Here is a 24,009-nt window from a genome sequence, read left to right on the forward strand (position 1 = left end):
TCAGTAATGGCTAAGGAGATTTTCATTGTTCCGCTTCCACCGTCGCCGTTGAGCAACTTTTAGTGTCGGCGGTTGTGTCCTAGACGACAAAAGGAGCAACTTCTCAGCCAAAAACATGGAAGTCACTGTGTTACTCTATGATTGGACAAAGGCGGATATGAGAGCACAAGAGTCGGATTTTGACTTCCATGTAGAGAGTGATGGTGAAGAGTTTTCCACTGATGACGAGGTCGGAAGTGAGGCCGCATAACAATATCAATGACGGGTGGCCGTGAGCGGTGAGCATGGCCGACCAAAAAGGTAAGCGAGGTAAGAGAACTACGTGGGCCTTGATTCCTCATTAAAATTGTGGGCATGTAGGCAACTCAATTTTTATTTGAAAATCTAAACTTGAAAATCTAACTTTGAAAGTTTAAGTTGAGCTCAAGCCATTTTCAATTTTTTTTCTTTTCCCTCCCATTTCGTGTTTTTTTTATTAACGTTTCGACGACACTTGTAAATTATATCGCATTGTAATTTGTGTATGTAAATTGTAATGTACCGTTGTTTGCTACAACTCTAATTCAATGAAATTGATTTTATTTTCACTTTACTCGTCTTACTTCAATTTAAATTATTCATTGTCTTGTTCCAATTTATTTTGTAAGTTCAAAACTTTAAAAAAAAACTGCGAAAATCAAACCCAAATCGCCAAAACCGCCTGTTCGGAACCAAATGCGAAACCGGCGGTTTTGGAACCGGAACCGCGAAATAGCCTCGTGGTTCAGTTCCGATTCGACAATTTTCAAAATCGGAACCGGCAGTTCTAAACTGTAACTGTCGGCATCTCTATCCAGAGCTTTGTGATCCTTGGCCATGGAAACTCATTCACAAGATGCGGAGAGGAGAATGCACGAGGCATAAAAGCAATTTAGTGAGATGATTAGTGAGCTTAGGAAGCGCCTAGAGGCGTAAGGAACAAGTGTTTGAGCAATGCCAAGAGGTGGGCTCAACAGGCAATGACGGACGTGAAGTTGGAAGAAATGATGCAAGCAATTACGATTCTCAACATTCAAACTTAAGCGAATGCCGGGAAGAACATGAATTACATCGATGGAGGTGATGGACCCATGTGTGGGGAAGATAGAGTACCGGGAAAGGCAATGAGGTTTGAGTTCCCCAAATTTGATGGGAACAGATTTGAGGGATGGAAAATGAGAGCTTGACTTTCCCCTAGAATTTCAATAAGAGCAGATCAGGTGAAGACACTTTTCTACATTATTAATTCTTTATTCTCTTTCATTTCAACTAATTATCACTTTTTCAAAGCGAGTGCTAAATATAAAATGCCTTTAGTCCTTTACTAAAGTCTCTAAACAAAATTTCTCTACTACAGTGGGTTGGATGTAGTTTACAAAATGACTGTATTTATATCTAACGGGGGCTAACTAAAATTTGATCAAACATATGATTTATATAAATATTATTTTAATCAAAAAATGTGTTACAAAATGACCGCAAACAATTGAAATATTGAATCAAGTCATGTTTCAGCCAGAGAAACCCAATATATATATTGGAAGATTCAATATAATAACTCATTTCTAATATGCAGATATGATTATCTCTACAGATTTATTTAGCATATTAAAAGCAAAACTAACAATATCCCTCCACTGAATTCCTTTAACTGATACCCCTACTGAAAACAACTTCATTCTATTCCTTCAACTCACTTCAAACCATGGTTATTACTACAAAGCATCGCAAATCTTGGCACATCATATATCGATGGCTTTCCTCCCACCTGTCGTCCTTTACTTGATGCAAAGTACTTTGTCCGTGTGATCACGACTTACATCGCCACAAGGATTAAGTTTCGGCCCCTAGTTCCTGACTGGACCCTCCCGTCTGCTCTCTGTCCCTGATGATCCTATAGAGATAGAATGCAAGTACTCCGCCACTACATAAATATAAGCTAGACGTTAAGTAGGAGCAAGACGTTTCATACATCAAAAAATGAGGACGAACACTTCTTTGATTTAAAAATCAGAACAAATGTTTATCATATGAGTGCCATCTGCTACTAATTTAAGATTTTAGCGTGCATATTTATCTGCTATGTTCAGCTCTAGACCCTTCAAAAAAGTTCCTCATGTTATGGAATTCCTTCACTTCCATCCTCTTAAGAGCAACAAAGGGCTAACCCAAATTAACCAGTCTTATACCTCTTCGGCTCCACATTTAGACAAAATGCACAACACTACTTCTACTTCTAAAAAACGGCATTTCAGATGGAATTAAATGATTAATTTTAAAACTGGAATAACTGTATAAAAGTTTATGAAATGCAGGATGAGAGAAAACGGACCTGATAAGTGTTGTAATGAAGTTGGAAATAAATGGTCGCTGCAAATAAAAACAAAGAGAGACTGAGTTAGAACAATGGATGTGCATGACTAGCTTAGAATTTAGGCACGACAGGTTTACCATGGCCAACAGGCGCAGTTCCCTCACAAAAAAGATTGTAGCAATTACTGCAGAGACAACATGAAGTCGAGGCAGGAGTTAGAATAAAATAAGGAAGTAATCAACACAAGATTGATAACTAGCATAGCTAAACAAACAAAACTAAACAATTCCACTTCATCTAACAATGAGACATTCCAGACAGAGTGCATATAAATTCTCAGATGCTTGATCACACCGCGCCTTAACAGTATTACGCAAACAGTATCAGGAGTCCACACTCCAAAGATACCATTTGGTCAGGATATACATGACTTCTTGTCAATGCATTACTGGATTTGATCTTGTTTTTGCACAGATCTTCTTTCATAAAAAACTTTTTTATGACAAATAGAATGTAAGCACATAACCTTAAATGCAACTGAATCATGTATGCTACAAGTTTTTACTATATAAATTATAAAACCAATCAATTGCTAGAAGATACCACTAAATTTTACACAAATAAAACCATGTTTATTTATTCACTAGAAAGACACTGTAAACTTAAAATTTTTATGCAATAGATAATGACATAATGGTCAGTATATAATCATGAAATTACAGTGGACTAAACAACACCTGTTTGTCCTTTCACAAGCAAGGACGACGGCTCCCCCTTCTTCCATGATTTCAAACTTGTTATACTCAGGGCCAAAAGAGTACCACCAAGTACAATACCAAACCTGATGGCATGGATGCTTCCAGTAAACATAAACGAAAGAAAGCCTCCAACAGAAAGAAGTGCACCTGATGAAACAGAACAATTTTTGGATATAAATCTCAATTGTACTTAATCAAGTCTGACAATTGGATGAATTAAATAATGCACTTGCATCCATACCATAAGGTATCCCAACATAAAAGTCTCGGACTTTAGACACATCGTTGAGCTCATCCGTTGATGTAGAAAAAGTTTCTACAATATCCTTCACCGGTTCAGGGGAATTCTCAGCAGCTGCGGCCAAGTATTCTTTACTTTCATCAGCAGTTTCTTTAGCAATCTCAACCAAATCCTGTCTCGCCTTTTCTGCTTGAATCTTTAACTTCTCAGAAGTTTCTTTTAGAACGACGAATGCCTTCTCAGAGTACAACTCATAAGCTTCCTTAGACATGCTCTGCATTTTTAGAGCTTGCTCCTTGAAAGATGAGAGAGCCTGCTGCCATGCTTCCTCTGATTCTTGAGCTTGCCCTTTCAGATCCTCCTTTTCTTTCTCTATACCAATATCAGAAGGCTTCTGGTGACCAAGCCAAAACAAAACTATATATTAAATATTTATATTGAAACTATACAAAAAGGAATAAGAAAAGTTTAATAATGACTCCTAACAACAATAAATTTCACTATATCAGCTAGCCTCTTATATAATTTTCAGCTAATTCTGGAATTGGATCAGCAGCATCAATCTTTAATCCAATAAATATTTTGGAATAATTTAAGCTCACAAAGCACGGTAACTACACCATGCATACAAAATGTTTCATGGACAAATATTTGAAGTTTGCATAAATAATAAAAATTGTTTCATCCGTGTTTCATTTTAATTTTTAATACATTCCATCATCTATTTTTAAACGTGGTCAACTCTCTACCTGTGTGGAGGACAAAAAGTTTCGTTCTTTATTTCATGTTTGGTACAAAAAGATAAATCATTGTTTTATGTTGGTACAAAATGTTTCATTGTTGTTACATATTGGTATAAAAAGTTCATCTTTATTCATGTTTTATACCTCACGTACGTAAAGGATTGACGACGTCTAAACATAGATGACAAAATGTATTAAAACAAAACGTAAATATAACATTTTGTATTAGAAATGAGCCACTCACCCCTTAAAAGGCGTCATAAGGGGGAGGGTTATCCATACTTTAATAGGTGAGCTAGGATCGTTACCAAGCCGATGTGAGACAAAATATTAAGAATTTTAACACGCCCCCTCACGTGTGGGCCGGAATGACACATCGGACTTCCATCACGTGGGTAGGCAAGAGAAGAGATGAAGAGATAAATCCATCATCGGCTTGGGCCCGATCTGATACCATATTAGAAATGGGCCACTCAGCCCTTAAAAGGGGTCTTAAGGGGAGGGTTATCCATGACCATACTTTAATAGGTGAGCTAGGATCGTTACCAAGCCGATGTGGGACAAGATATTAAGAATTTTAACATTTTGTTTTTTTGTACCAATATGAAACAATGGCAAAACATGTTGTACGAATTATGTAATTTCCCCTCAGAACGCAGAGAAAGCGTTGAGAGAATAATGACACCAAGTCCTTAAGAATAAAAAATAAATGGATACATTTTCATCTCAAAATACAAGTGGATACCGACTGGAAAATCAATATGAATAGCTAGGCATATTCTAACATAGCACCATTGTATCTAATATATTGACACAATGCAGAATCTGATAGAAAAACAGTTCAAGTAAATGTAATTGAACAAACGAAAAAAATAAAAAATAAAAATAAAGACGAGCTCACCGATTCCTCATGGGATGCAGCAAAGGAGAAAACGGTGCGATTCCTCAGAGTAATTTGGCGTAGATTAACGCCGAGCAGCCTGGGAAGTGACAAGTTGACATTAATTTTAGGGGGGAGCAGAGGTTGAAACCCTAGAGTAGTCGGCGGCGCGTGGCAGAGCGGCATTGTTGAAGCAGGTCTATTGATGTTAGGAAAGGAGTTTCTGAATTTGATGGATTCCAATCTAACGCTCATTTCGCTAATGGAATTGCTTTGTGTTTGTGTGTAGGTAGGAATTAGGGAGATGAGGGTTTTGGCTTCGGTGATGAACCTCTAAAAGGAACGCGATACGGATGTTTGTATTTAACGTGCGCAGTGTGCGCACGCAAAACAAATGCCTCTTATTTTTCATTTCAAAAAAAAAAAAAAGTAGTGACACGTAGCCAAGGCGGGGCCCACTGAATCCGGTAGCGGGGCGACTCTCTTCGCAATAAAAAGATCCGACCCATTTCTTTAATTTTTTTACATTTGAATTTTTTTAGAACAAATTCAATTAAACATATCGCAGTTAAAAACACATTTAGCTTTCAGTTTGATTCGGTTCAGCTTTTATATGAAAATTGAAATTTAATCTATCAATTGATGTGGGGTAATTCTAATAGTACACATTGGATTGACACTGTAATTTTATAAATGAAGTAATGGCATTTGTCCGTAAAACATGAAAGATGGTGTAGTTTTTATTTTCTTTTAAGTTAACAGAAATTATAATGAGGATGTTTGAATCGTTGACCGATCTGCGGTTTGGTTGTCCCCCGCTGCAGAGGAAGCGCCTCTCTACGACGGAGACCTGACGCCCGACATCCCATCCGCGCTGAATGCGATTGCCGGGCGATCGGCACCCATTGCAGGCGCGACCTCATTCCTCCATTCTCTTCCTCTCTACTAAACAATGAATCCCGATGGGAGAGTCTCGTACTCCGGCAGGCCCCGCATCCCGGGGGGCCTGATGTACCAAAGTGGTCCCTACTTTGGTGGTGGGAGCCCCATGAATCCCCAGGCAACAACCGCTTTCTACAACTAGTGCTACGGACAGGGTATTGACATACACTGTGGCGACGAAGTTTATCGTCCGAGCATGATATGTACCAACGGGGTCGGACGATTCCAACATTATCCCGGAGACCGAACCCGAGGTTGATCCAACCTTCAGCGCTGACAAGTACGAGATGTCGGACATGGAGTCATCTCCTCCCAAGGAGGATCTCACTCAGAAATGGAAGGGGGTAGGGGAAAGGCGAAAGCGGTGGATGCGCCCGAGCACGAAGGGAAGATGAAGTGGATGAACTACACGCCAGAAGAATCGATAGCTTTGTTTAGGTATTGGGTCGACGTCTCCGAGGATCTGATCTTGTCCAACATGCAGAAGATGACACGATTTTGGGGCGTATCGAGGAGAAGTATGATGCAGCGAAGCTTCCTTGGGGCAAAAGCCCACAACGCTGACCCTCCGCAAGCGCTGGGAGCGAATGAAGAATGAAATTGCAAAATTCCAGGCAATTTACCACAAGGCCTATAAGATGTTGGGCAGCTGCCATAGGAAGACATCTGCGACTTGGCCATGAAGGAGTACTCGAGCAATGATACATTTACCCCGTTTAAGCATTGGGATTCCTAGATAATTTTCAAGTGTCATTGACCAGAACACTGTTCGTTACCATCAGGATGCTCAGTTTCGCAGAAGACGAGCACTCCAAATCCCAACTCACTCAACTCCTCAAACATACCAAGAGAAGGTTGGGAATGTATTACGATGTTGGAACGAGACAACTCCGCATGTCGTATCAGTGTTTTATTTTTCATTTTTTCCTTATAACATTTTTTAATGTTTATATTAATTGAGTAGGTTTTGTTTTTCTATGTTTAGCCTTCAATTTAATTAATTTTGGTATGTTATTTTATTTGATAAACACTAATAATTAATAAATGAATTAGATTTAATGCTAACATGGAAATGAAGATGGGCTAATGTATAAGGTAGAATTGTAAGACACTATTGCAGGAATTTAGACTGAATGATAAAGTGCTGAAGTGGCAGGAGGAAAATGGAGATGGGCTGATTTATTTCCACGACTGCGAATGCTCTAAGATTGATTGATACTTTCATCAAAGAAATTAGGCATGTATTGCGTACCCGCGGATACCCGATCCCGAATTTCCCAAAAACTAATACCTGATCCGAATTTGATTTCGGGTATCCAATTACTCGACTCGGTATCAAATCCTGAAAATTCGGGTACCAGCTCCAATTTTGATTTTAATTTTTTTAAAAATATTAACTATAAACTTTTAGAAATACAAACTTGTAGTTCGAATTTAATACAAACTTGAAGTACTAGTATTTAAGAGAAAATAACTACAAACTTCAAACTTCTTGAAGTGATTAAAATATAAGAGAAAATAACTTCAAACTTTTAGAAATTCAAAATTCGCTAAAACATATTAAAATAAATTTAAATAAAACAATCTATTTACTTAAAATTGACCAGAATTTATAGTAGTATTTTTAAACTTGTAGCTATATATATTAATCGAGCAATGCGCCATTGCCACTTTGATATACCGAGCATTGCCACAATTGACAAATAAAATTATGAACAATTTAATTTTCAGCACTTTGATCATAAATCTATAATGAATTTATCACTTTGTTGAATAAATATAGTGTTGTTGAATAATTGTCAGCACTTTGATTCTAAAAAGACGATAAAGATATTATATTTAATTGCTTAAATTTTTAAAAAACAAAATAAATACATAATTTTTTAGTTTTAAAAAAAAATTGAATGATTCGGGTATACTCGGTTGGGTACTAGGTAGCATGATACCCTATAATTCAAAAATCTCACTACCCGATTCCGACCCAAAATCTAAAAAATTGGGTTTTGAGTATCCAAATACCCAAATTTTTAGGATTAGGATATAGGATATAGGATATAGGATATTGACAGTCCTAAAAAAATGGTATAGACAAGGAATGTATCTTTATGAAAGAAGCATGCTAAAAGTGAAAATGGACAAGCAAAAGTCATAAGTAAGATGTTAATAATGTATGCTGCAAAGCAAGGCATAAATTCAAAACCTCCCTCCCAATCAATAAAAGTACAACTCAGGCGGGCCGCAATATTGGGCTTCGTATTATCTGGCCAACCTACAATATTTATATTGTTTTAAAAGCCCAATTGATAACGGTTCCTGGAACCTTTTACTTGTGTTACAAATGTAAAAGCCCAATAGGAAGTGGACCAATTATGGACACGCAAAATATAGAAAGTAAACTACGGTATCAATGTATCATACTATCAAAATTAAATGAAGGTTGCATTTATATATTAATTCTGCAGAAGCTCAATTTTCTATATGAGGACAACGCACCATTCACGGCACTCAATTTCTATTTGCGAAATCCCATGCAATACACACCAAATTTCAACTTTTAATTCAAGCCTCAAGTCAAATGTCAATCAAAAGAGGCCACGAATTGCACACTCATTCAACCAGAACATTGCACCTAAATGTCTCCTCCTCTATACCATTTCATTTTTATTTTACTTCACCAAATGAATTGAAATAAAGTCAAGGCAAACTTATCCAAATTCTTATTTCTTTGCTATACATCTAGTCACAAATTTTAATTCTTTATTCTAAGGTTTAAAATTTTAATTGTGCTTTTTTTTATTTCAGTTATAAAAACTTCATTGTTTTAATGAATTTTAGTTATTTTTTTTATTTATACATTAGTTTAATTATAAAATACAACAAGAAAGAATTAAAAAAAATAGGTGAATGGTGTGGTATTCAATTTTTAGAGCGAAAAAAATATGAATAGTACTCATAAAAAACATAAATAGTAATACTGTCAAAGGTTTTAAAGCTCAAAAATTATATATGACCTAACTATAAATATAAATAAAACAGAATTCTACTACTCCCTTCCTCTTTCCTCTCTAGTCTCTACAAGTTAGACAATATATGAGAAAATTTGAAGCCTAAAATATTATTCCTTAAATATGAGATAATAATATATATAGAATCTAGGATTTTGATATGCAAAACTTAATCTTACTCTACAACCCAAAAAAAAAACAAAATATACATACTATTTTTAGATAGCATGGAGATCAATTTTTAGTTTATTTTTATTAAAAAATTCCTAATTAAAGTGAATTGTATATAATAAAGAATAGTTAAACTTGTGAAAAAAAAAATAGTGGATTCCAAATTCAAGTGATTAGCACTGTAACCAACTAAAATTTTTAATTCGGCAAGAAAGTACAGTCAATTGATAAGACGCTTCACCTCTAATCTATAGATCGGGGTTCGAGTCATCACGTTGTTGATCTTCTAAAAAAACTCAAAATTTTAATTCCAACAGTGCTTGTGAAAAATTAACACTGTTTAAAATAAGCGGCTTTCCTTACATAATTTAGCGGAGTATTAGCTTAGTGTATGTAGTAAGTATTTAAGTTTAGGTATTAATGGAGAGTCTCAAAAGCAGTCAATGAAAAAATTGTCATTTTGTGTCTCTAAAAACTAAAAATGAGCCCTTTTTCTTCAAACTATTATTTATAGAGCAGAGTAAAATTTTGGATTTGACCCGATTTCTATTGGGCTTTTCGATATCAACAAACACATATCTTTGGATTTACTCTTTACTCAGATTTTACTACCACGTAACGCCAATTTAATTCCATTTGCATGTGCTAACTTTATTCAACGAATTTCCACTATAATCTTGGATTACGTAATCTTATAAATTAACGATCTTATCGTGCCAAACATTAATTGGCATTATCTAACAAGGATTTTTTGCTTAACTAAAATAAGGTTATAGTATGAATTATTTGTTTATTTTCCAACTTAGTCAACAAGGACCAAGGCCAATTAATACTTTAGATCAGATCTCAAAATTTAAATTCCCAACGTGGTGTTGGATTAGTTTAGAAGTTTTTTTAAAAATAAAGGTATAGTTTGATGGGTGTGTTTGTAGTAGAATTATATATCACGTTATATGCATAATTACACATTGAATAATTGTGGAAAAAGGTGAGCAAACTTCAAATTCAAGTCTCGTTTACCCACATAGGCATAATGGTAATGCTTCAAAAAGTCTGAAAAATGAGACGAAAGGAAACAAACATAGTAATTGAATTGTCTTGTTGATGCATTTAGTTTGACCATGTAAATAAGATGGCAGGGATGAAACGTTAACATATATTTTTGAATAAGTTTTTCGATTTTAAATATTTTTCGTACAAAATATATCAAATAAATGTATTTTTATCAGGAATCTAATTACATCTTAGTTATATACTTATATTTAAATTAAGAATTTTGATAGTATCATTTTTCAAAATACACTTCCCCCGTCTCTAAAAATAATTTTCTTTACCATTTAGTTTAGAGCATCTCCGGTGGCGGATTTTCCACTAGCAATTCACACAAAAACTTCCTGCCACGTCATCACTAGGATTCTCATCCCACTGCCACATCACTAGGACTTCCCCTGCACTAGGAATTCCCACTAGAACTTCCCGCAATAAAATTAAATTCACAATTATTCAATTTACGGAATTAAAATTTCGACACGAATACGAACGGGGAAATGCGAATATTTCATTAAAAAAAACATACATTATTCGGAAAAAAAAATTACATAGTCAATAAAAAAAATTAACCACATCAACGTCCATCCCTCCGCATCCAAACCTCTTCGATGATATCCTCCTGAAGTCGAATATGGGCATCTCTTTGCCGCATGTCGGCAAATGCGCGCAACCGCTCAACCTCTCCATGAGGTACCCCCATGTTCACATTCGCGCTGGCCACGCCGTGGCTTGGACCGACACCCGTATCATCTTCGTTGGTCCACTGAGTCAGTTCGTCACCTTCACTTTCGACAATCATGTTGTGCAAAATGATACATGCGTACATGACGCCGCCGATGTTGGAAATATACCACATCCGTGAAGGACCCTTCACCATCGCCCATCGACTCTGGCGCACACCAAATGCCTGCTCAACATCCTTGCATGCTGCCTCCTGACGGCTCGCAAAGTAGGACTTCTTTTGTCCGATCGGATGCTTGATCGTCTTCACAAAGACGGGCCAGTTTGGGTATATCTCATCCGCCAAATAGTATCCCATATTGTGCTGGTTGCCGTTGGCGACGAAACTGATGGCGGGACCAACGCCATTGTACTGATCGTTGAACAGGGGCGACGACTGGAGGACGTTGATGTCGTTGTTCGACCCGGCGACTTCAAAATAAGCATGCCATATCCACAGCAGGTAGTCAGCTACAACTTCAAGGATCATCGTGGGATGCTTGGCTTTGAAGCAGGAAGTGTGCATCCCCTTCCAGGCGGCGGGGCAGTTCTTCCACTCCCAATGCATACAATCTATGCTGCCCAACATCCCAGGGAACCCGTGCACCGACCCGTGCATATTTATCAGCTGCTGGCATTCTTCGGGGCTCGGACTCCGAAGATAGCGATCCTCGAATATCGCTCTAACGCCCGCGCAAAAATTCTGCAGACACTCGACGGCTGACGACTCGCCAATGTGGAGGTACTCGTCGAACATGTCGGCCGGGCCTCCGTACGCCAGTTGCCTGATTGCGGCAGTGCTCTTCTGTAAGGGCGTGTGTCCGGGTTTGCCAGCCGCATCCTCCCTGATCCTGAAATACTCGTATCTTCTCTCTAAAGCACCCACAATATGCATAAACAGCGGACGATGCATCCTAAAACGTCGCCGGAATAAGGCATCCCCAAAATGCGGTTGCGGAGCGAAGTAGTCCTGATACAACCGAATATGTGCAGCAATGTGGTCCCGGGGTACATGATGTCGCCGATGGATCGGCCAAGGTACCGCTGCCTGCTGCCGCCGTTGCTGCCTCTGCCGTAGCAATCGATCAATCGCCCCTTCCACAACGACATCCAATTCATTCTCACTATCACTATCACTAGCGCCCCCGCCACTACCATCCGCACGACTACTAGTCATTCTAGATATACTTGAAAATAGAGTTTAGAGAGAGAAACTTGTCAACACAAGTGGTGTGAATGAAATGAAGTTCAACGAGCCGTATTTATAGAGTTTTTCTTTTTAAAAAATGAATTTTAACTCGGACGTCCGCCCGTGACGCCTGACTGCGGCCACAATGGCGGACGTCCGGTCGGACGTCGCGCGGATATCCGATGTCCTCACGGGACGTCCGTGTCCGACCTTTTCCTTCACAACGGCGAACGTCCGGTCGGACTTCCGCGACGTCCGACCGGAACGTCCGCCGGTGGAGATGCTCTTACCATTTAATCAGTTTTATAAAATTAATCCATTTTTAATTTTTTAAAACCATTTGAGCATACATTAAACTTCAAATAAGATGGTCTCACTCACTACTAAGTACTAACACTACATTAATTAATTTTCTCTTACATTGAAACTGATGTCATCTGAAAAGTTTATATTTTTAGTAAATGAAAAGAGTTTTAATAAATTTAATGGAGACAAAATAATAATCTTATTTAGTTAAAATGAATTTACATTAAGAGCATGACTATTGCAAAAAAAATTATGCCTTTTACGCTAGTCAAATATCTTATGTGAAACTAGCATTAAATAAACTTTTTAATTGATTCGGAATTATAGTAGAAAAATAATTGCTTAGTGGAAGTAGTAATATCTTACATTTGAAGTTTTGACATAATAATATTGTAGGTTGCTTTATTATAGAGTGCGTGGAGAGAAGAGAACAGAGTATACATAGTCATAATGAAAAGCATAGAATTTGAAGAATTTATGAGACAGATAGATTGAGAAAAGCAAAAGTGTAAGAGCATTCAAGGCAAAGTTGCAACCGCACTGACATTACCTTTAATCACCACAAATCATCACTCTCTCCTTCTCTTCTATATTTCGTTTTCATTCTTCCAAACACGATGAACATCTCCCTCTCCCACTCCCACATTCCTCCGCCGTTTTCCCGATATCTCTAACCCAAAAAAATACAATCTTGCCGCGAATGCTTTTTTGAATTGAATAAATTCAACTGAGAAATGCTGTTGCCGGAGATAAAGTTAGTAGCTTTTTTGTTTTTGTTTCAATCTTGGTTGGTTTCGGCTCAATCTCTCTCCCCCACGTCTTTCAACGACGACGTTTTGGGCCTCATCGTCTTCAAAGCGGGCCTCGCCGACCCGCAATCGCGCCTCGTTTCGTGGAGCGAGGAAGACAACGTGGCCTGCAAATGGGCCGGGGTGAAATGCGACCCGAATACCAACCGGGTCACCGAGCTAATCCTCGACGGATTCTCCCTCTCCGGCCACATTGGGAGAGGCTTGCTCCGGCTGCAGTCGCTCACGCACTTGCAGCTGTCAAGAAACAATTTTTCAGGGACGATTCCTCCAATTCTCGCCCAAATTCCATCTCTAGAGGTTCTTGATTTGAGTTACAACACTCTCTCAGGATCAATTCCTGATGAGCTTTTCCAGCAATGTGGGCGATTGAAGTCGATTTCGCTAGCTAAGAACAGTTTATCTGGCCCACTGCCGCAGTCCTTGACCTCTTGCTTGAATCTGCAGAGGCTCAATTTGTCTTCCAATCGCCTCTCAGGTCAGTTGCTACCTGGGCTATGGTCTTTGACTTCGCTAAGGTTTCTTGATTTGTCTGATAATTTGTTGGAGGGGGAGATTCCGGGAGGGATTGAGAGTGTGGCTGATTTGAAAGTGATTAGTTTGAGAAACAACCTTCTTGTTGGTTGGCTGCCTCAGAGTCTTGGCAAGTGTTTGAATCTTAAGAGTGTTGATTTTGGTGGTAACTATTTTAGGGGCAGTCTTCCTGTTTCAATGAGGGAACTTGGTTTGTGCAGGTATCTTGATGTGAGTATGAATTCATTGACAGGGGAGTTTCCTGATTGGATTGGAGAGATGGGAAGGTTGGAATTCTTGGACATTTCTGGTAATAAGTTTTCTGGTAGGGTACCTAGTTCTTTAGGCAATCTGCAATCGTTAAAGCAAGTTAATATGTCAAGAAATAGGTTTAGTGGGAGCTTGCCTGAGTCATTTGGGGGATGTGTGAGCCTTAAAGTTGTTGATGTTGGGCACAATTCTTTCTCTGGCAATCTTCCTTCATGGCTTTTTGTGTTGGCTTTGGAGAGTGCTTCTTTTAATGGTAATAGATACAGTGGGAGCATCACTTTTCCCGCTTCTTGGTCGCAGTCGTTTGAAAGCCTTGAAGCGTTAGATTTGTCGTCCAATGCGTTAACCGGTGGGATTCCAGCAGCTATTGGGAATTTCAGTAGGCTGCAGTCCTTGAATGCGTCGCGCAACTCTTTAGCTGGTTTGATCCCAGCAAGTATCGGGGAGCTTAACATGACTCGTGTTCTTGATATGAGTCACAATCAGCTTTCTGGGAGCATCCCGCCTGAGGTTGGGCGCGCTGTTTCACTGCAGCAGTTGAGATTGGACAGCAATATGTTAAATGGAGCCCTTCCGAAAGAGATTGGGAATTGCTCATCTCTAACTTCATTGTGAGTTGTCTTAAAATACTATGTTTAACTGTGACATTGTTTGATCTGACATGATCTTGCTTTGTATATAGGGTCTTGTCGCAGAATAATCTCACCGGTCCTCTGCCTGGTTCGGTCACAAACCTATCAAACCTCGAGGTGTTGGATTTGTCATTCAACAATTTATCAGGAAGCCTGCCGAAAGAATTGACAAATCTTTCTCATCTTGTCTCGTTTAATGTCTCCTTCAATCACCTTGAGGGGGAACTCCCAGTTGGAGGCTTCTTCAACACCATTCCCTCGTCATCTGTTATTGGAAATCCATCTTTATGTGGCTCCATAGTCAAGCAATCGTGCCCGGCTGTCCATCCCAAGCCTCTGGTCCTCAACCCCAACTCATCCGTCTCAAATCACGGCCCTCTTCCACCAAATCTTCGCCACAAGCGAATTGTGCTCAGCATATCTTCCCTTGTGGCCATTGGTGCAGCTGTCTTTATTGCTCTTGGTGTGGTTACAGTCTCTATTCTCAATATGCACGCGCGCACCTCCATGGCACGGTCTGCTGCTGCACTCACATTCTCTGGGGGCGAGGATTTAAGCCCTTCCCACGACACTGAAGCCAACTACGGGAAGCTTGTCATGTTCTCTGGAGAAGCTGAGTTTGCTACCGGGGCTCAATCTCTGCTCAATAAGAAGTGTGAGATCGGCCGCGGGGGTTTTGGGGCCGTCTATAAGACAGAGCTTCGAGCGGGACGCTCCATTGCCATCAAGAAGCTTAACACCACGAGTTTAGTGAAATGTCAAGAAGATTTTGAGAGGGAGGTTAAAACACTAGGAAAAATCAGACATCCGAATCTGGTGACACTTGAAGGGTATTACTGGACACCTTCATTGCAGCTGCTGATTAACGAGTATGTCTCGGGTGGCAGTTTGCACAAACATCTCCACGACAGAGGGGACGATAGCTGCCTCGTGTGGCAGCAAAGATTCAACATAATCCTTGGTATTGCTAAAGGGCTGGCTCATCTGCACCGGATGGATGTCATTCACTATAACATGAAGTCGAGCAATGTTCTGATAGATACTTCTGGTGATCCGAAGGTGGGGGATTTCGCCCTGGCCCGGCTGCTCCCAGCATTGGACCGCTATATCCTGAGCAGCAAGATTCAGAGTGCACTCGGGTACATGGCCCCAGAGTTTGCGTGTCAAAGTGTCAAGATCACTGAGAAATGTGATGTCTACGGATTTGGCGTCTTGACTCTGGAAGTGCTGACTGGGAAAAGACCGGTGGAGTACATGGAAGACGATGTGGTGGTACTGAGTGACATGGTGAGGGAAGCGTTAGACGAAGGCAGGATAGAGGAATGTATTGACACGAGGCTGAAAGGTAGCTATCCGGTGGAGGAGGCGATTCCGGTAATAAAGCTCGGTTTGATTTGTGCCTCGCAAGTGCCATCAAATCGCCCCGACATGGAAGAGGTCATAAGGATTTTGGAACTCATCCTATCTTCTTCAGAGAAGGAAGAAATGGAATCATAATCTGCAAGAGGAAGATTTAAGTTAAAATTTGTTGGTATCAGGTGAAGAGGAATCCAGTTTGTGTTCAATATACAAAGAAAGTAGGCTTGCTATGAAATCTATCATAAGTTTTGAAATCTCCTTTGCTTTATTCTTTACATTACTGGATTTTTGTTCATGTGATCTCTCTAGTAATAGTAATACTATACTTGTGATTGATCTTGATCACTAGAGTCTTTAAGTTGTCTGAAAATATGACACCTCATTTTCATTACTTATTTGCTTTTTGGTTAGGTTGTGGTGTAACCAAATGCAAACTCTAATATCGTACAAACTTCAATATATGATCTGGATTGTTAGAAAATGTAAATAGATGACAAAATAACATCAACAGAAAATATCAACACAATATCAATGGTTAACAGTTGACGTTGTGTTGACATCGAAATTTTGAAATTTTACAATATTTCAACTATCTAGTGAAAACTGAAGAGGATTTGTCTATCTCCTTTACGTTTTAGAAATGGGTCATTCACGTCCAAGGACATATAAATGAGACATAATCATCGTCAAGTCGATGTGAAACAAGAATGAAGTGTTCAATATATGTAATAAACGAGACATGAATCGAGCAAGTTGACACGTGGTCTAACTTAAGGCATATACAGTAAATTAAGTTTGGTTTGTTCGATTATTACAACTTGGATGCTAAGCAAACTTAATGTTTGTTGATTCTAATTAACAAACAAAATTAATCAGCACCATCTTGTGATCATTGCTTGCTTACTATCTAAGTGAATTTTCAAGCACAGCTTCAGGCTTTGCATCTCATATTGTCTCCTGAAAGCAATGCTCATAGAGTGGGCCACCAATCAAATAACTATAAAGGATTGGAAAAAAGGGAGAGTTATGGGAATTTGCGAAAAATGTTTAAAAAATTGTTCCATTGAGGTTATAGGGGTGTATTGCTTATAAGACAGAATGATGTGCCATGCAACATCTTTTATTTGAATAGGGAAAGTTGGATGGAGCATAAGCATAAGCATGATGAGTATTAGTATGTCAAAAGGTGTGATATAAGTGGGGACACATTCAATGTTAATGCTCATTTGGCATAATCATTTCATTTATTAAAGTGAAGCATGCCCTTTATATTTCCATACTCCACCAAAAACTAAACCATACATTATAATTTTTCATCAACTACAATCTTCATTATTGGTATACATTGTATTGATGATGTTGGGATGATATATAAACAATTGCACGCTTCCACTTTACTTTCCAAACTAAAATATTGAATAATCTTGTGATTTGATTTTGAATATTTATCAGACTACTAGCAAACGAAAAAAAAAAGATAAAAAAATGCTATAAGAGCAGCCATTTCTTTCCTTTCCTTTGTCATATGCCACGCACCTACTTTTCAAAATAAAAAATATAAATATTTCTATAGTTTAACCATTTGTCACACTACTAACAAATAACAAAGAAATAAAATTAAAAAAACCCATTTCAAACAGTACACTAAAACTTAAAATAAGATAGATAATTAGCTTCAATAATATTCCAAAACCAATCCTTTTTTAAATAGCAGGAATACCTTTTTTTTTAGGTTTACACTAAAACAAAATAAAAAAACTTTTTAAAATTTTGTGAGTAAAAAAGGAATAATATAGAGCATCTTCTTTTAAGTTTGAATTTAGTGTAAATGATTTGAATAAATCATACTTTCTCCGTTCCGTAGTAGTAGAGACATTTCTTTTCGGCACACAATTTAAGAAAAATTGTGCTAAGTGAGTTAGTACAGAATAAAGTAGGAAGTTCCCGAAAATGGGTTAAGAAAGAATGGGGTAAAGAAAAAAAATGGGTTACTACTTGTTACCAAATGAAAATGATCAACTATAAACGAAGTTCCCGAAATGGAAAAACAGCTCAACTACTCAACTACGAAGGATGCATATTTTTATTGTACTGACCAAAAGCACAAAAGCGGTTATATTTTTATGGGAGTAATATTCAAAAAGATTAAAAAAACATTAAATTAATGCCTGCACTCTAGCAAAGCCCGTCGATTTTGATGCATGTAACGCAACCGCGCTCTGCACATGCCTGACATGAAAGGCGCGGCTGGTCCATGTTGCGGATGCTCTAACTTGCAAACAAGAGCTTCCATTTTTAGCACAAAACTGATCTTGCACAAAAGATCCAATATAAAAAGCAGTGCTTACATTTTCCTATCATGGCAAAACGAGGAAAAAGATTCATAATTTACCAATGGCTCTGTCGTTTGTTATCCCGCTTTGCAAAATCTGTATGCCTTACTCTTGCGTGGAGTATTTTGCGCTTAGCAAAATCTGTATGTCTTACACTCTTGTGGGGGTTTTTTTTTGTGTAATCCTAATCGTCCCAGCCATTTTCCCATCCATCTCTCTTTGGAGACCTAGAGGTGAGTCCATCGGCAGAGACACTTCTTACTTGGTGTCCAGATGGGGACTTCACTTCAACATCCTCATCCCAATCATCGTCCCAATCCTGATCCCAGCCTTCGGAGCTATCCACGTTAGCAGTAGATTCTGGAAGGCCCATTTCAAGCTCTTGATAAGTCACTACATCCTGCTGGTTTCTCTTCCTAAATCTGCAACAGGCCCATGTCCCTCCTAAAAGAAATGTGATGAGGAAAGAAGCATACACGGCATATATAGGAGTCACTTGCTTAGAGTAGAAAGAGAGCTGCTGCATAATCTTGTCGACGGAAGCAGACTGCAATAAAACAAGATTGCATGGGGCACCTCCAGAACTCACTATCAGTTTGTTGCTCTTGCCAACTACAGATGAAATGTTTATCTGCATAGCATGGATTCATTAATAAAGCAAAAATACGAAATAAATACTTCGTGTTTTTCATATGAATTATCCCATATTCTATAACCACATTTATGCATGAATGAGTATTTCGAATTATAAATATATTTTTTTTAAACATGAATCCTATTTGTCTACGATCCTATGAGCTACAGAACTGCCTTGTATTAGTACTTGAGAATGAAACTAACTTCCCACTTACCATTCCAGCATCACACATAGAGAAATCATAATACTTATTGTCTTCAGTTTTCAATTTATATACAAGTATTGCAATGGACTAGCATCAGGCTATAATGTATATCGCGATCACATATAACTATAAGGAAATAACTTCCAAATATTTTTATTAATTTTTTTTAAAATGGTCATTTGCTGTATACAACTTATAGTTTCCTTAATCATCATACAAATATTAATTTTGACAAAATCCATTTTAAAATCCGAAGGAAAAGTTAAAATACATCATTCTTATTTGTAGACCTCGCATAACAAACAGCCTAATAGAATATTCCAAACATCATATAATTCATATGTTACAAGTGAGACAAACAACCCATTGAAATATTTCTATGCACACAAACAATGAAGATCCATACCTTTTTACTTGTATGTTTGGGTACTTCGACATCTGACACAAAATATTCAACTGAATTAGGTAATTTGATGTTGACTTTCAAAGTATTTTCTCCTTCATTCGTCGCTACAAGAAACACACTATCTATCCCTGCCAAAATGAAGTGTAGTTATTTCTTTGCAGCTCGGATAAGTAAAGCAATTGACCCAAAAAAGGAAATGAAAACCATCAGTTTTCCTAACCGCACAAGTGAGAACCAAATATTTTAGGATCTCTAGCAAAGAGTTACAAGTCGAAGGAGCAAGCCAGTATTCTTTCTCCTTGTCTATCAAACATATATTGTGAATTATTTTCGTTCTTTTCAGAGTCCTATACTAAGAGACTGAAGTGCATCAGCAATATCTAATAACAATGTCAATGATAGCCACTAAATGCTGTATGATGAGAATCGAGATGCTCTAGCATGGCCATGAACTTCCTTAACGAGCGTTGCACAATCCTTCATGACTTGGATGGCCAAGTTTAGCCCTACTAGGGGGAAAAGGTTCCTACATCCAAGATTCTGCTACTACCACTGGAATAACTAATATCTTCATATAATCTTAGACATTTTCTTTGTGAACAAAAACCATCATCTAGCATTCAAACAAAAGAATTAGATACTACCAACATTAACACGTAATAGGAGAACAAGTACCGCCATCTTTCGACATTTTAATGCAGGCAAGCATTGTTTGCTCCCTGCAACTGCTGACAGATCCATCGCAGCTGACGTTGTCATCTGGCTTCGGCATGGTCACATTGGCCTTCTCATTGCCTCCAACAACTTCATTGCCCTTCTTCTCACCCTCTGGCGGGCTAGGAGCACCTAAACTTTTAGTGCCATTGTCAGGTTTCTTCCATTCCTCCGGATGAACTGGTAATGTCGAATCACTATTAGTCTGATTGCCCGCCTGAGATTCCTCTGGCTTCTCTAATTCAGGCTTTTCGGATTCTTTCGGCTTGTCTAATTGAGGATTTTCTGTATTTATCGAGCTCGTATTCGGATTCATATTCGTATTCGAATCATTAACTGGGCTTGCAATTGGTGAAACCTAAACCAAAAAAACCACTCATAAAAATCTATGATTTTCGCAATATACAGAAGCGCGCGGAGAAGAAGCTTACCTGAGAATCCGCAGGAGCATTATTCCCGTCACTAGCGATCAATTTGCAAGTGGTAGACAAAAATAGGAATACCAAGACGATTGCGATAGACCGATTTTTATCCATTCGACAATACTTCCAGCAAATTTTCTAGCTTGTTCCGATCATTCCAATCGAAACGAAGCCAAAAAACTCATTTTCCAGCGGAATCTTCAAACTTAGCTATCCCTTCCAAATAGGCTTCGGATTCACGCAGAGTTGTTTCTAAGAAACGAATTAGGATATACAATGAATCCAAAAGGAGGAATTTTAAAAAATTTAAGCTGGAAATTAGGGGATTAAAGCAAATTGATGATCGAATGAATTTAGGGTTTGCGAATCGATGGATCTAAAACGTGAACAGAAAACGAGATCGCGCCAATGTTAATCAGCAAGTAGTTCGTTGTCAATATTTGTTCTTCTACGAGCTGCTCCAATCAATATCTGACACGTGTTATTTGCAAAATTGGGCTTTATACTTGTATAGCCCAATCAATTTCAAGGTCTAAAGGAACATTTGTTGGGCTTCTGAATCAATCGAAACGTTATTTTGTTTCTGTTACTCCCTCAGTCCCCCCCTTCTCTCGTTCACAAAAAATAGTCTCAGTTTTCATTTGTAGACAGTATATATTTTAATAAAAAATTAGTCTAATAAGAGCATCCATAATGGTCGCCATACTAGTCCACCTTAATGGTTGCCCCATCAGCATTTTTTAGTTCGGCCCTTCCTTCTGCAGTGGTTTCGCCCTAATATCCGCCCTATCAATTAAACTCATTTTTCATTTAATTTTTAATGTTATTGTTTTTTATTTTTATTTTCACATATTATAAATAATAAAATTAAATAGAAATAAATAAAACACGTACATTACTTAATTTTTATAAAATAATATTTCATATAATAATATTATTTTTATAAAATAATATAAAAATAAATATATAATGGTGTGGTTGGCTGGTCATTGATAAACCTTCAAAATATGTATGGTTTGGTTGGATGAATATTGTGATGTGGAAGATGATGTGGAAGAGATATAAATTAATTAAATAAGTGAATGGTTGGGTTGGGTTGGTGTTTGCTGATAAACATGGTCTTATTACCATTTATGTTAAAAGTGAACTGAGACTCTTATACACGGACGGACTAAAATAGAAAAACAGGACTCTTATTTGCGGACAGAGGGAGTATACTATAAAAACAACAAATTTAAATAAAACACTTACATTAATTAAAAAAATACTTACATTACTTAAATTAAATTTACATTACCATAAAATATAAACATGTTTATAGAAAAAAAGTATTAACAAAAGTAGAATCGAATAAAATGAGAAAAATATAATAAATGTCAAAATTAAAAACAAAATGTTGAGTTTGGGGCTTGAACCCAACCTCTACGATTTTTCAAGACATATTTACCACTAGGCTAAACATAGATTTTGTATTGAAATCAACCAAAGTTTCACATAAAGCAACAAAAACTCTCTTTTAAGTGTAAAACTAATTATCCCACATCAAAATCACAAAGAAACTTGGAGTTAAAAACCTATTTATAAAACTACCTTTTATCCCACATCGAGGTCACAATGAAAGTCAGAGTTTAAAACCTATCTATAAAAGGTTTACTACTCAAGCAATGCAAAACTTGCTCATCTAGTGTAAAAGAATATATTCTACGGAGTACAAGATATAATCTTTCACTTATTCACGGATCCATTTTTTAGTATGGATCATTGTGAAATTATAGTTTTTTTTGTTTAATTTTCTAAATGATTTTTTAAATTAAAAATCAATTTTTTTAATTTTCTAAATGATTTCGGTCGCCCCTTCGTCCGCGACCAAAATTTTGGTCGTTTCGCTCATCCGAAGGATCGTCTGTCGACCTACATTGGTCAGACGATCGCGGACGAGGACGAGTGAGAGGCCTTGTCCGGACGATCTTCGCACCATTACAGATGCTCTAAGAGAGGAAATGAGAAAAAGTGGTTAAGTATGAGAGAGAAACCTTCTATTTTTATAAATGAGACTTTTTTTTATGGATATCTTAATTAGCAAAATAAGACTAATTTTCATTGATGAAGAGAGTTTTAAATTTGTAACGAAGTCATAATTGTGTAAATTCTCATATTCAAAAACTATCCAAGTAGAAAAGTGATAGGGACCTCGAGCCCCAAGCCCAAATGACCAACTAAGCCGTCGCCCTACATCTTTTATTGTTAGCTTATTATTTATTTCCTTGTCTAGCTATAGTATTTTTGGAACACAAACCTTGCTCCTCAAGCAAGATATCTACCGTATTTTAGCATAGGATTTATATAAATCTTTTTGGGTTTTCTTCTTGATTCTTTCCCGAATCGTAGAGTCGTATCAAGCAGGGTCCGGACTCTATAAATAAAGAGTCTATTAGAGAGTCAAAAAATCATTCAAGAACAAAGAAATAAAAATCTTTTCTTGAAACCCAAGTTTCAAAACGCTAGTTGACGCAACTAGGTTTCTTTATCATTTTCTTCACAATTTCGTGTGCTCTAATCACTTCGATAGGATTCAAATCCTATCAATTGGTGCTTCCATTGACTACTCTTCTCCCTCAATCCGCCGTAACGATGCTTTCCAAACTCTCACCCCCACCAAAGTTCATTGATTCTGCTTCAATGATTCAGAAGCCAAAAACCTTGGCTTTTGACAGACATATGACAGCGGGCAAACATAAAGAACCGCCGGACCCGGTTACGGAGATGCCTGCAGCAGACCATGTGTGGAAACCACCACCGTCGCAGACTGTCACCCCAGCGATCACCACCCCGAGGTCAATTCCTTGTATCCGCATGGAGCCGCCACGTTTCACGGGTGGAGATGCTTCTAATTGGATTATCAAGATCCAGAGACACTTCAATCACAGTTATACTCCGGAATCTGATCGCCTCTATCTTGTCACGTTGTTATTTGACCCACCGGCATATGATTGGGCGACATATTGGAAGGACAACAACACGGTAAAAAGCTGGGAAGATTTTCTGATAGCGGTCAAATATCGATTTGATCCAATTTTACATAACGATTACATGAGCTTTGGCGCGAGCACCGAATCAATGATCGAACCGCCGATCCACCTGCTTGTCACTCGGATACACGCGGGTGGGAATTTCATCCGTCGCTTACACAACCACCGATAGGCGTGGTGCCCATAGCCTTCACTCGCCCTCATTTTGATCCCCCTCGTTTCGACGGAGAGAATGTCCTCGAGTGGATTCGTAATATACAGATGTACTACAACCACGGCTACACGCCACTATCTGATTGGCTATACCTTACTAAATACTTGTTCGATCAACCTGCGTCAGATT

General features: G+C 38.0%; 3 protein-coding genes across 3 annotated transcripts; 1 reads left to right on the forward strand and 2 right to left on the reverse strand.

Annotated features, from left to right (window-relative positions):
- Window positions 1-1,527: 1,527 nt before the first annotated feature.
- On the reverse strand, window positions 1,528-5,319 carry LOC125223803 (Transmembrane proteins 14C). Its single transcript, XM_048127098.2, has 6 exons — window positions 4,976-5,319; window positions 3,332-3,725; window positions 3,070-3,237; window positions 2,470-2,516; window positions 2,351-2,388; window positions 1,528-1,942 (listed from the first exon to the last, which is right to left on the reverse strand). The coding sequence occupies exons 1-6, from the start codon at window positions 5,207-5,209 to the stop codon at window positions 1,852-1,854; spliced, it is 972 nt and encodes a 323-aa protein (XP_047983055.1). The 5' UTR covers window positions 5,210-5,319; the 3' UTR covers window positions 1,528-1,851.
- A 7,488-nt stretch (window positions 5,320-12,807) lies between these two features.
- LOC125224246 (leucine-rich repeat receptor-like protein kinase PXC2) lies at window positions 12,808-16,262 on the forward strand. Its single transcript, XM_048127611.2, has 2 exons — window positions 12,808-14,540; window positions 14,612-16,262. Exons 1-2 carry the CDS (start codon window positions 13,072-13,074, stop codon window positions 16,056-16,058), a joined length of 2,916 nt encoding a protein of 971 aa, XP_047983568.1. The 5' UTR covers window positions 12,808-13,071; the 3' UTR covers window positions 16,059-16,262.
- Window positions 16,263-18,232: 1,970 nt separating this feature from the next.
- Window positions 18,233-21,053, reverse strand: LOC125224046 (uncharacterized). The gene is made up of 4 exons (XM_048127389.2): window positions 20,647-21,053; window positions 20,177-20,573; window positions 19,502-19,629; window positions 18,233-18,884 (listed from the first exon to the last, which is right to left on the reverse strand). The coding sequence occupies exons 1-4, from the start codon at window positions 20,749-20,751 to the stop codon at window positions 18,438-18,440; spliced, it is 1,077 nt and encodes a 358-aa protein (XP_047983346.1). The 5' UTR covers window positions 20,752-21,053; the 3' UTR covers window positions 18,233-18,437.
- Between the last annotated feature and the right edge of the window lie 2,956 nt (window positions 21,054-24,009).

Source organism: Salvia hispanica, chromosome 1, assembly GCF_029641045.1.
Source record: "Salvia hispanica isolate PSC_SH4W2 chromosome 1, Shi_PSC_v1, whole genome shotgun sequence".
Lineage (NCBI taxonomy): Eukaryota > Viridiplantae > Streptophyta > Magnoliopsida > Lamiales > Lamiaceae > Salvia > Salvia hispanica.

Excerpts from the sequence above, each read along its gene's own strand:
- LOC125223803 (XM_048127098.2), bottom strand. The coding sequence starts at position 5,209 with ATGAGCGTTAGATTGGAATCCATCAAATTCAGAAACTCCTTTCCTAAC. Across the intron at positions 2,517-3,069 it reads GCTTGTGAAAGGACAAACAG|TAATTGCTACAATCTTTTTT; the intron begins GTGTTGTTTAGT and ends TTGTCTCTGCAG. Across the intron at positions 1,943-2,350 it reads TTCATTACAACACTTATCAG|TGGCGGAGTACTTGCATTCT; the intron begins GTCCGTTTTCTC and ends ATATTTATGTAG.
- LOC125224246 (XM_048127611.2), top strand. The coding sequence starts at position 13,072 with ATGCTGTTGCCGGAGATAAAGTTAGTAGCTTTTTTGTTTTTGTTTCAA. Across the intron at positions 14,541-14,611 it reads TGCTCATCTCTAACTTCATT|GGTCTTGTCGCAGAATAATC; the intron begins GTGAGTTGTCTT and ends CTTTGTATATAG.
- LOC125224046 (XM_048127389.2), bottom strand. The coding sequence starts at position 20,751 with ATGGATAAAAATCGGTCTATCGCAATCGTCTTGGTATTCCTATTTTTG. Across the intron at positions 20,574-20,646 it reads ATGCTCCTGCGGATTCTCAG|GTTTCACCAATTGCAAGCCC; the intron begins GTAAGCTTCTTC and ends TTTTTGGTTTAG. Across the intron at positions 18,885-19,501 it reads CCAAACATACAAGTAAAAAG|ATAAACATTTCATCTGTAGT; the intron begins GTATGGATCTTC and ends CATGCTATGCAG.